Genomic DNA, 13,180 nt, shown 5'->3' with positions numbered 1-13,180 from the left:
AATGAACCAATAAGAGCACATTATAAAAAAGTCAGCTAATTTCCTCAGAAAGTGAAAGGTTGTATGTTTTCTCTCATGCAGAAGCTAGGGAGCAATCAAGATACAAGAAGGACTTTGAATAATGGAGAAAAAAGCCCCAGTGAAGTGAAGGAGGTGGTCTGGTGGAGAATGAAGGGGAGGAAGAATCAAAAAAGGAAACATTCCCATTGGTGTTATGTACAGATGTGAGAATACCAATGCCAATCTCAGTAGTATGTATGGGGAAGGAGAGGGTGGGAGAGCTCACCAAACACTGTGTGCATGTATGTCACTATCGCTCGGAACTACATTATGATGTAAGACTACCATGTACCAGTAAAAGTATATATAATAAATCATCTAATTTGAATTAAACAGGCTCTGATGAAGCACTAATAAAAAGTTGCTAGTATATCTTATAGAGAACTATCTTTTTTTTTTTTTAGAAAACTCTTAAAAGGTTTTAAATGCCTTTGTTTTACCAAAAGAGTGTTATATGAAAAAACAGGACACTTCCAGGCAATGAGTAGTAGGACAAAACTGGATGACAAAAGCTATTTACCAAAACATCTTGCTTCAAAGTAAAACATCTAAACAACTTAGTCTCAAGTTTCAGTAAATCCAAAGGTAACGTATTGTTGAGATATAATCTCATATGTTCCATTGTTAAAATAAAGGAAAAAGAGAAAGAGAAGGTGAAAGGAGGGAGAAGATGAATATACAAAGAACATTCATAACATCAAAAGAAAGGAAATAATGAATCAGTTGACAAAAGATAGAAAAAATGTGATGATTATAAAAGCCATAGTCAGGAAAGATCTCACTTTTTTCCCCCCCAAAACTATGTTACTCTAAATAAACCACTAATTCTAAGGCAGGATAGGATGGGGAACAGAATTATTAACTACAGTAAGTCATTTGTATTTCTGAGCCTATCTTATCCATACAATAAGAATACTGCATGTTTGTTTTTATGACTTTGACTCTATGATGCATAGTTACAATGCAGCAATAAAAGTATTTTTTAAAAAAGAAATCTTACATCACCTGGAAGGGCAAATAACATGCAAAGAAGATCATACCACTTTATTGAACAACACGTGAAAATCTCACTGTAGAGAGTTAAGCCACTAAAAGATAACTCTTATATTTGTGTCCATGCTCTGTGTCTGACATTTAATAATAGATAATAAACAGGATAATTTTTTTAAAAGTATTATCACTCTCTCTATAAACATAGCAGTGTGGTTATAGATCAAAAGAGATAACATATAGGCCTGCTTTGTAAACCTTAAATATTAAAATGTGGGATATAACTTTTTAAAGGAAGCTGTACCTGTTCCCCCTTATCCATAATTTTCCATTCTTTAATTTCAGTTACTTGCAGTCAACCAAAGTCAGAAAATATTAAACGGAAAATTCTAGAAGTAAACAATTCATAGGTTTTTAATTGCTTATTGTTCTAAAGGAGTGTGCTGAAATCGTGTGCAATTTTCCTCCATCCAATCCAGGACATGAGTCATCCCTTTGTCCAGTGTATCCCCACCATTAGTGTATCCCCTACCTGGCATCACCTAGTAGCCATCTCAGTTATTAGATCAGTTACAAGAACAATTGTGGCAACGCAAAGCTTGTATTCAAGTGACCTTTATTTTACTTAATAGCCCCAAGCACGAGGTACTGGGAAATAGAACATAAAGGAACTGATAAACTCTGTAATGTGTGGCAATGCTGCAGGGTATACAGAGGGGGGGAAAATAGTGTATACAGGCTTTGGGGTTAATGTGGTTTCACACATCCACTGGAGGTCTGAGAATGTATGCTCCATGGATAAGGTGGTCTACTATGTTATAAACCAAAGATAACCTTCAAAAATCAGAGGAAAGCCCTAACCATGATACATAATTCCAACATCATAATATAGCATATTAATGGTTAGGAGCTTGAGCATTGGATCAGAAAAACCTGTGTTCAAATACTGACATTTCCAAGTAGCTACTAAGCTACCTCATCTCTCTGAGGCAATGTCCCCATATGTAAAGTAGAAATGATAATACCTACTTTATCAGGCTGCAATAAGGCTTAGTAAAATAATATAGATGAAGTACTTTACACAATGTCTGGCATATCATAAAAAAGCCATAAGCAATAGGATTTAATATGACAATACCAATGAACTATTGTGGAGGGCCCTGAAGTTAAGCGTCCTGAGTTCAAGTCTTAGAACAATGATTGGCTTATCTTATGTCTCAATAAATGTTAATTACCATTTCTTCTCTCTCTTGCTTAAATATACAAAAGTTTACAATTAGCTAGAACATTCCTGTGCCATTCAAAAGTAAAAATATAAAAAAATTAAAAAATCAAAGCTAAAATTAAAAGTTACTTATAAAAATAAAATTTCCACATCAGAAATTCTTAGGAGAAATGCATGGAGTGAGAGAACTGTCAGCATTATGGAAGAGTATACATAAAAAAACCAAAAATATTCAAAGTATGGTGTTAAAAATCTCCAGAAATTCCACTTATTGCCAAAAGAAACCACAACATAAAGGAAGAGAAGTGAAAACCAACTTGAAATTCCAATCTTCTTAGACAGAATTTTTTTACAATTTAATTGATCTGTTTAACATTATCAAATGTTTCTCTTAAAATCATACCAACAATTTTCATGTCATTTAACCTTTTCAACTTTTAAATATAAATGAACATTATATTTTTCTTATTTTCATGTCATTTAAAAAACACTTTGTTTGTAAAAACTAACTTTCTCTTATTTAACCTTGGATTGTTTTTCCATTTTATCATTTCAGGCTTTTTGCGTCATTCAGACAATTTTAAGAATAACCACCAGATGGCTCATCCCCTAAATGATCTAACTTTTGGTTTTGTCAGAAATAGAAGAGAATTCTTATAAATTTCCTTTTAGTGTGGTATGATGCTAAAGATAGCCATATCTGTAGTTTTTTAAGATTTAGTATATTCTCATTTTAAAATTCAACATTTTTATAACCTTGTAAACAGAACCTATAATTGTGATGCAAATGTTACTTTTCCAATATTTTTTTCCTAATTAGTCCTTTCAAAATTGCATTTGGTTGAAAAAAGGTATGTTTTTCTTCCCTTTACTATTTGTAGTCTGAATTTCAGTCAAAGGTCAGCAAAGTCTATATTCATTTGAATATGCTAATTGTACTTTATTAGATGTGCTTGCCCAAGAGTAACCTACTTGTATTGATATTGGACAACTGCCAACCTGCAGCTTAATGCCATGGTTGTAATTCAATTGCTGGACTGCATGCTGGTTTTCAAATATAGCTTTACAAAATGGGAACAGTAGGGGGCATGCCGAGCTCAAGATGTTTGTTATCATACTATATTAAGAGACCATATTTTAGTTTCTGAAATCTGTGGTCTTAGCTGTTTTAATACTGAAAATGGAATTCCTTTTTAAATGTGTCCACTATGTATAATATAGATATTATATTCTTAAAAATACTGATTTTATCTGTGGTGTTTTGCTCAATTTTTTTTTTTTTGGTGTGTGTGTAGAAAATTTTTAACTTAATATGTGACTAGCAACTGTATATACTGTATTCTGCATTTTAATTTGCAAAAAGTGTACTTAACTGTGAGTGCTATGTAAATGACAGAACATTATGCAAATGATAGCTATTATCATTGTTTTAGCATTTAAAATTTTATTAAGGAACACTCTAATTCTCATTACAAATGTGAATGCTATTCTATCTTTAAATATTCAACAGCTATAAAATGGATGATTATATAAGGCAGGCAAAAAATATTACAACTACTTCCTCTATGTGGGATTTTCTCGTTAACAAAATATCTTCACAAATGCCCAACTTAGTGCCTGTGTATCATATCCAAATGCCAAAGAAATTTTCAAATTTCCCCTTTATAAATTCAGCAGCAGAAAGTATTGGCAGGATAAAGATAAAAATAATCAATTTTTCAATATGACTTTGCCTCTGCAAAACTCTGGAGTAAATTACAGCATGAGCAAACATTTGACAAGCGCACCTGTTCATTGACTCTGGAATGCGATGGTCCGTGATGAATAAGAATCTTGACAATTTCCACATCTCCCTTCCAGGCAGCCAGGTGAATAGGAAAATAGCCTTTGTTGTCTGCCACGTTTGTTGATGCCTCATACTGAAGAAGTTTCAGAACTATGTCCCTGAGAAAGAAAAAGAACATAACAGAAAATATGCTGAACAACACAAATTTTATCAGATAATTATGAGAGTATATTAAATGCCGGCTGGCAAAGGAGCCATTCACGGTACTAAAAAATAAAACTGAGTTTAGGAGTTTTCCTATTTGACATACTATTTACTTACCTAGAAAACAATCACCAGCACACATACACACATGCAAGTGCACACAGAGCACTGACTAACCAGCAAAGCTATCTCTTCTTTTTCAGTGCCGTAGATTAAAAACAGAGCCTTGTGCATGCTAGGCAAGTGCTCTACAATTGAGCTATGTTCCCAGCGCCAGTGAAGCTACTTAATAGAATTCATTTGAGTAAAGCACATCTTATTTTATTAACTGAGTAAGTTAAATAAACAAAAAAAAACTTTCTTCCATTTTTTTTAACAAAAAGATCTTTTCAGATAATCCATATCTGAGATTAAACAGGTTGAAGGTAACAAGGAAACTTCCTATTTATAAAAAACATTGACATAACACCAAGAGACATCTAGGGCATTTATATATCATTCCTATAGAGAATTAGAATTGAAAGTCATTTAAGATTCATATAAAATACAAAGTCAAGCCGGGCGTGGTGACGCACGCTTGTAATACCCGCGCTTGGAAGGCTGAGGCAGGAGTATTGCGCAGGTTCGAAGCCAGCCTCAGCTACTTAGTGAGGCTCTCAGCAACTTAGTGAGACCCTGTTTCCAAATAAAATATAAAATGGGTCTGGGAGTATAGCCTGGAGGTAGAAAGCCTCTGGGTTCCACCCCCAGTACCACCAAAATAAATAAGTTAATTAATTAAATAAGTAAATAAATAAAATACAAAGTCAAACAAGTAAGTAAGAGACCCTGACAAGCTAGATATAGTGTGAACTCAGGATTTAAAAAAAAAGCTTATTAACTTTTCAGCCAAGACACATAAAATATTTTGAAAGTGTATTATCCATACTTCTGTATTCTCCATTGTTCTCCAAGCACAAGGAATTATTTCTAGAGGAAATTCACTTAAGTTAGAAGATTTACCTTAACACAATTTCAACACATCTCGATATATCCTACCTATAGCATTCTATACTCTATCCCTCCAGGATTACAAAGTAAAACTCTTGCATTAAAATGCCCAAACTCGTGAAGAATTAATACTTATCACTACACATTATACTGAACTTCATGTAAAACAATGAAAAACAATAATTCTAAAAAAATACTGTATTTGAGGCATTCTACCTCTGAACTATATATCCTCAGCCCTTTTTAACCTTTAATTTGAAACAAGGTCTGGCTAAATTACTGAGGATGGCCTTGAACCTATGATTCTTTTGTCTCAGCCCCCCAATTGCTGAGATTAACGGCCTATGTCACCAAGCCCAGTAAATAAGAAAATACATTAAGCAAAATCCTAGACAGACATATAAAATTACAGTATATGCTAAAATTACTTCTTATATAACAAATCACCAGTGGAGAGAATGGATTTAACAGAAAGACCTAAATTTAAATTTTTCATAGAATTAGATTCTGCAAATAACAAATGAGAAAAGTTGGAAGAAGTTTGAAGAGAAGCAAGGTTAGAACTCCGCTAGCTCACAAGAAAAACAGACATGATACAGCCCAAAATAATAGTAAGTGGTAAATAACACTGCCCAGAATGTGGTCTCAACATTGCACTTAGTTGCTACATATATGAAATCATGAGGAAAGAACGGAAAATGTTATAGAAATATGTAGAAAATTTCAAGGAATTCTAAATTTTCTAATTATAAGATTTTTGAAAATTTAAGAAATAAACTTTACCTGAAAATGCTTTTTAAAAACCAATATTATTTTATAAGATCTGAATTTTAAAGGCTTGGCTATGCAAATGACCTAATGTTATGACCCTAGAGAAATTATTTAGTGTCTGTCTCTCTGTCTCTCTCTCTCTCTCTCTCTCTCTCTCTCTCTCTCTCTCTCTCTCTCTCTCTTCCTATAGAAAATAATATAGTAAAAATAACACCTACTACTCAAGTACTCAAGACTGGTAAAAGCATTAAGTGAGGTCACAGAAAAGATGTCACTTGATAAACAGTAAAAACTACACAAATATTAGTACTTGCTCCAAATAAAAATAAAACCCTTTAAGAGTGAAAATGATTACAGAAAATCACCTTTGAAATAGAGAATCTGAAAATCAGAAGGAAACTTGAAGATTATCCAATTCACATGGTTCTCCTCATCTCTCTGCCACACAACAGTTGTTATATAGGGTCTTCCACTCTGAGATAAATAAATAACTACAATGAGGTAATGGGGATTCAATTGATACCTATGAATAAAAAAAGCAACTAAGAATCTGAAGATCTGGCTCAGACTCCCAAATATCTACTACTTACTAACGTGGTTACCTTAAAATTCAAATAACCTCTCTCTCTTTTAGACATTGTTAATACAGAATTTAGAGATTACATCTTGTTGTCAGACTCAAAGGGTTATAGTGTAAATCAAATAAAAAAGACATGACTAAAAAATTATATACACTCAAAAGCTATTCTCAAGGTAGGCCATTACAATGTTGAACAATACCAGTAATTGTTTTTAATGGAAATATTTCAGCATTGAAAAAGTAAAATAGTACCAAAGGAAGTTGGTCAAACTAAATTCCTGGATCTAAAAAGAATTTATTCTACTATAAAACAAACTTTTCCAAATTAATGTTAAGGACAGTTGAAAAAGATTTTAATTTCATTTATGATAAACTTTTTTTTGTACTGAGAATTAAACCCAGGGCATTTTACCTTCAAGCCACTCACCTCAGCACTATTTTCTTTTTATTTTGAAACGATGTCTCGCTAAATTGTTGAGGCTAAATCTGGGCATCGTGGCGCAGTAATCCCAGTATTTGGGAGGCTGACACAGGAGGATTGCAGATTTGCGGCCAGCCTCAGCTACTTATTGAGGCCCTCTGCAACTTAGTAAGAACCTGTTTCAAAACCTGTTACAAAGAGGATGGGCGTGGTGGCGTACGCTTGTAATCCCCGCACTTGGGAGGCTGAGACAGGAGGATCACATGGGTTCGAAGCCAGCCTCAGCTACTTAGTGAGGCTTTCGGCAACTTAGCGAGACCCTGTTCCCAAATAAAATATATTTTTTTAAAAAAAGGTCTGTGAGTATTGCCCAGAGGTAGAAAGCCTCTGGGTTCCACCCCCAGTACCACCAAAAAAAAAACCTGTTATAAAGAATAAAAATAGGGCTAGGGGTGATGCTCGAAGGTAGAATGCTCCTGGGTTTCATCTCCAATACAAAAAAAAAAAAAAAAACAAAACAACAACAACAAAAAAAAAAAACCCATAGGCCTGGAGGTATAGCTCAGAGGGAGAATGCTCCTAGGTTTATTCCCTAGAACCATAAAAATAAATTAATTAAATAAATTGCTGAAGCTGGCCTTGAACCTGTGATCTTCCTGTCAGTTTCCCAAGTACTGGGATTATAGACATGTGCCACCATACCCAACTTAATTTTATTTCTTAATACCTAATTAATTTAAAAAAATTCTGGATGCCAGGCGTGGTGGCTCACGCTTGTAATCCTCACACTTGGGAGGCGGAGACAGGAGGATCGCACAGGTTTGAAGCCAGCCACGCTGGCTTACGAGACCCTGTTTCCAAATAAAAAGTATAAAATAGGTCTGAGAGCGTAGCCAGGAGGTAGAAGGGCTTCCAGGAACCCTAGTACCACAAAAACAAACATACAAAATTTCTGAAATATCTCCTATAAGAAATTTTCTTTTGATATGATTTAGATATAGTTTGAGTCTGTTCCAAGTGTTCCTGTGTTGAAATTTAATTCCCAATGTGAAGTATTAAGAAGGTAGAAACCTAATCTAACTATGGTGATTAGAGATGGGGCTTTTGAGAGGTGATTTGGGTTAGATAAGGTCATCAAGTTGAAACCTGGTAAAACTAGACACTAAAAGAACACACACACACACACACACACACACACACACACACACACACACTCACTCCTTGTTTGTTGACATGTGGTTACTCCTTGGGACTCTAACAGCAAAAAGACCATCACCAGCATGCAGACCTTCCAACTTGGATCCACCAGAAGCTAAATATGCCTCTTTTCTTTGTAAAGTTACCCAGCACTGGGTACTTTATTAGAATAATGAGAAATAGACTAATACACCTTCCAAAGGGCAAAGAGGAAAGAAAGATTGATGGAATTATCAACTTTATCTTCTTTTACTCTCACACAAACCATTCAGAACTTCATACATTATTTATATTTTCTAATAATATATATGGTACACATTCTTCTTTATCAGGAAGTTTTATGATATAGTAAAAAAAAATACCAATTTTTATCTTTTTTTTTTTTTTGGTGGTACTGGGGTTCCTGGAACCCCTTCTACCTCCGGGCTACATTTCCAGACACCTATCTTTTCTATTTTTATTTGAAAACATGGTCTCTTAAGCCAGTGAGGCTGGCTTCGAACCTGCGCTATCCTCCTGTCTCTGACTCCCAAGCGCAGGGATTACAAGCATGCGCCACCACACCTGGCTGAATACCAATTTTTAAAACTTACTGATTGGATAGATTGTATTATCACCATCTAATATCTCAATCAAAAACAAAAAAAAAATTGCCTTTGGAAAAAACTAAGATCCTAACTGGATATTACTATTTTTATGCTTTCTAAAATGTATTTTATTAAGTATTTTATATAGTTACTTAATTTTAAATTTGTTTTCTTTTGTACTTCTTTTCTGTTTTAATTGGTGCTTTGTAATCAGACATCATGATGCAGTTCAGAGTGATAGAGATACCATACACACAATACTTGCTGAGCTTTCCCCCAACTCCCATCTTGCTCCCTCTCCCTCCCCATGCATGATGCTGAGATTGGTACTGATAATTTTGGATATGCACATCATGTCCATTGAAGTGTTTCCTTCATCAAATCTTCCTCTCATGACCCACTTTTCCCTTCCTTTGGCCTCCTTCTGTCACTGCACTAGGAGTTCTCTTCCTTCATCTGGAGTCCCTTTTGTGTCCTAGTTTCTCCCTAGTTTCCACATATGATGGAAAACATCTGACCATTCATTTTTTGTGACTGACTCACCTCATTTAGCATGATATTCTCTAGTTCCATCCATTTTCCTGCAAATGACAAAATTTTTTTCTTTATGGCTGAGTAGAATTACATGTGTGTATATTCCATAGTTTTATTTATATATTTATTTATTAATAGGCAATACTGGGGACTGAACCCAGGGTAATTATACCTCTGAGCTACACACCCCAGCCCTATTTTTTATTCTTTATTTTAAAGCAGGATCTCACGGAGTTGCTGAGGACCTCATTTAACTGCTGAGGCTGGCTGTGAACCTGCAATCCTCCTGTCTTATCCTCCCAGGTACTGGTATTACAAGCATGTGCCACCACGTCCAGCTTATTCCATAATTTTAGAATCCATTCATCTGTTGGTGAACACTTAAGCTGGTCCCATAATTTGGCTATTGTGAATTGTGCTGCTATAAACATAGATATATATTATTACTATAATGGTCTCATTTCAATCCCTTCAGGAAGAAGTAGTATAGTTGGGTCACATGGTGGATTCATTCCCAGTCTTCTGAGGAGCCTCCACACAGATCTCCAATGTAGCTACACCAATTTGCAATCCCACAGGAATGTATCATAGCTCCTATTTTTCCACATCCTTGATGCCACTTATTATTGTATATTTGATGATTGCCATTCTAATTGAGGTTAGGTGAAATCTCAGTGTAGTTTTGATTTGATTATCTCTGATTGCCAATGATGTTGAACATTTTTTCATATATTTATTGGACATTTTTATTTCTATTGTTAAATATTTACTTAATTCAGATGCCCATTTTTTGGTTGGGTTAGTTGGTTTTGGTGTTGTCTTTTACATTCTTTATATATTCTAGATATTACTCCTCTATAAGAGGAGTAGCTGGCAAAAATCTTCACCCATTCTATTAATTCTCTCTTAAGGTTCTTAGTGGTTTCCTTTGTTGCACAAAAGCTTTTTAAATTAATGAAAACCAACTTATTATTCCTTGTTTTAATTTCTTGTACATTGGGGGTCTTACTAAGGAAATTTCTACCTGTGCCTATATGATGAAGAATTGGTTCTATGCCCTCTTCTAGTAATGTAAAGTCTTTAGTCTATGATCCATCATAGTCCATGTCTTTGATCCATCTTTTTTTTGAATGTTTACTATCTCAAAACTTTTAAAATTTTTTTAATTTTAAAATTTTTATTGGTGCATTATATTCATACATCATATTGGAGTAAAAAACTTGTGTGTACATACATGTACACATCACCGATTTAACCCCTACCCAATTCCCACCCCATTCCCTCCCCATCCTTCCTTCCTTTGCTTGGCTTAGTGGTTGGCTTCAATATGTTTAAGCACTTTGTGTGTTTTAGAAAATTTCCTTCTTCCCCCCTCCGATCCCCTCACTTAGGTTGTCCTGTTTGCTCTTCTATAGGATTTCCTTTTTCATCTAGAGTTCCTCCTATGATCCATTTCTCCTTAGCTTTCACATATTAGGGAAAGCATCTGATATCTTATTTTTTGTGACTGACTAATCTCACTTAGCATAATGTCCTCCAGTTCCATCCATTTCACTGAAAATGATGTAGTTGAGTTTTTTTTTTTTTTTAATGGCTGAGTAAAATTCCATTGTGTACATATCCCACAGTTTTGTAATCCATTCATCTGTTGAGGGACATCTTGGCTGGTTCCATAGTTTGGCTATGGTGAGTTGTACAGCTATGACCATAGATACACATGCATTAGTCTGGAAGTTTGGTTTCCTTTCTTTTGGATAGATACCCAGAAGTGGTATTGCTGGATCAAATGGTAGATTTATTCCCATTCTTCTGAGGATTCTCCATACTGTTTTTCCAAGTGGTTGCACTAATTTGCAATCCCACCAACAATGTCTTTGAGTTCCCATATCTCCACATCCTTGCCAGCATCTGTTGTTGTTTGTGTTTTGAATGATTGCCATTCTAGTTGGAGTTAGATTAAATCTCAGGGTAGTTTTGATTTGCATCTCTCTGATTGCCAGTGATGTTGCGCATTTTTTCATGCATTTATTGGCCATTTGAATTTCTTCTTTTATGAAGTGTCTATTTAGTTCACTTGCCCGTTTTGTTATTGGATGCTTTGTTTTCTAAGTGTTGATTTGCTTCAGTTCTCTGTATATTCTAGATATTAGTCCTCTATCGGAGGTGTAGGTGGTGAAAATCTTCTTCCATTCTCTTGGCTCTCGGTTGAGGTTCTTGACAGTTTCTTTGCTGAACAGAAGCTCTTCAGTTTCATGTAATCCCACATATTGATTCGACTTTTAATTTGTGCCTTTGGGGTCTTGTTGAAAACGTGTTTATCTGTGCCTATGTGTTGGATCTATGCCCTCTTCAAGGAGCTTCAAGGTCTCAGGTTTGATTTCCAAATCTTTGATCCATTTGAAATGACTCTTGTACAGGGTGAGAAAGTGGGATTAATTTCCAATTTTCTGCATATGGCTAACCAGTTTTGCCAACACCATTTGTTGAACAGGCTATCTTTTTTCCAGTGTATATTTGGGGCGACTTTGTCAAAAATCAATTGGCTGAAAGTATGTGGACTTGTTTAGGGGTCTTCTATTCTGCTCCATTGGTCAGTGTATATGTTTTTGTGCCGGTACCATGCTGTTTTTATTACAATGGCTTTGTAGTATAAATTCAGGTATTGTGATTCCTCCTGCATGTTTTTTGTTGCTGAGAACTACTTTGGCTATTCTGGACTTTTTCTTATTCCAAATAAATTTAAGAACTGATTTTTCTATATCTGCGAGGAATGATCTTGGTAGTTTAATGGGTATTGCATTAAATCTATAGATCACTTTTGGGAGTATGGCCATTTTAATGATATTTATTCTGCCAATCCATGAACATGGAATATCTTTCCATCTTCTAAGATCTTCTTCGATTTCTTTTTTCAATGTTTTATAATTTTATTTGTAAAGATCTTTTACCTCCTTGGTTAAGTTTATTCCTAAGTATTTTATTTTTTTCTAGGAGATCCTTAGTGGAAGTGCTTTCTGAATTTCTTTTTCAGTGGATTTATGGTTGGTGTACATAAAAGCTTCTGATTTTTTAAGATTGATTTTGTATTCAGACATTTTGCTGAATTTGTTGATCAGTTCTATAAGCCTTTTGGTTGAGTTTTGTTGGGTTTTCTAAATATAGTATCATGTCATCTGCAAATAGTGAAAGTTTGAGTTCTTCTTTTCCTATTTGTACTCCTTTGATTTCCTTTTCTTGCCTTATTGCTCTGGCTAGAGTCTCTCATACTATGTTGAAGAGAAGTGGTGATAATGAATATCCTTGTCTTGTTCCTGTTTTATTGGGAATTCTTGAACTTTTTCCCCATTTAATATGATGTTGGAGGTGGGCTTATTGTAGATTGCCTTTATGATGTTGAGATATGTTCCTTAAATTCCAATTCTTTGTAGTGTTTTTATCATAAATGGATGTTGAATTTTATCAAATGCTTTTTCATCATCTATTGAAATGATCATGTGATTGTCTTTAATTCTGTTTATATGGTGAATTACATGGATTGATTTTCATATATTGAACCAGCCTTGCATCCCTGGGATGAACCCTATTTGGTCATGGTGTATGATTTTCTTGATGTGGTTTTGAATGCGTGTTGTTAGTATTTTGTTTAATAGTTTTGCATTCAAGTTCATCAGAGATATAGGCCTGTAGTTCTCCTTCCTTGAACTGTCTTTATTCAGTTTGGGTATTAGTGTGATGTTGGCTTCATAGAATGTATTTGGGAGAGTCCTGGTTTTTTGTATTTCACGAAATAGTTTGAGAAGTATTGGGGTTAGCTCTTCTATAAAGGTTTTATAAA

The 13,180-nt window shown here is 34.6% G+C and overlaps 1 protein-coding gene across 8 annotated transcripts in view; it reads right to left on the bottom strand.

Moving 5' to 3' along the window:
- Window positions 1–13,180, bottom strand: part of ANKS1B (ankyrin repeat and sterile alpha motif domain containing 1B) — a gene marked incomplete at both ends in the record, with an annotated part of 1,119,409 nt that overhangs the window by 924,476 nt on the left and 181,753 nt on the right. For all 8 annotated transcript variants that reach the window (XM_080705700.1, XM_080705710.1, XM_080705709.1 and 5 more), the window contains one exon: window positions 4,063–4,219. In XM_080705700.1, coding sequence (XP_080561826.1) covers window positions 4,063–4,219 — 157 coding nt within the window. The remainder of the gene's footprint in view (window positions 1–4,062; window positions 4,220–13,180) is intronic.

This window comes from Muscardinus avellanarius (assembly GCF_963383645.1).
Source record: "Muscardinus avellanarius genome assembly, chromosome: 11".
Taxonomy (NCBI): domain Eukaryota; kingdom Metazoa; phylum Chordata; class Mammalia; order Rodentia; family Gliridae; genus Muscardinus; species Muscardinus avellanarius.
The sequence above is the reverse complement of the archived record's forward strand: the minus strand, read 5'-3'. Positions and strand labels throughout refer to the sequence as shown.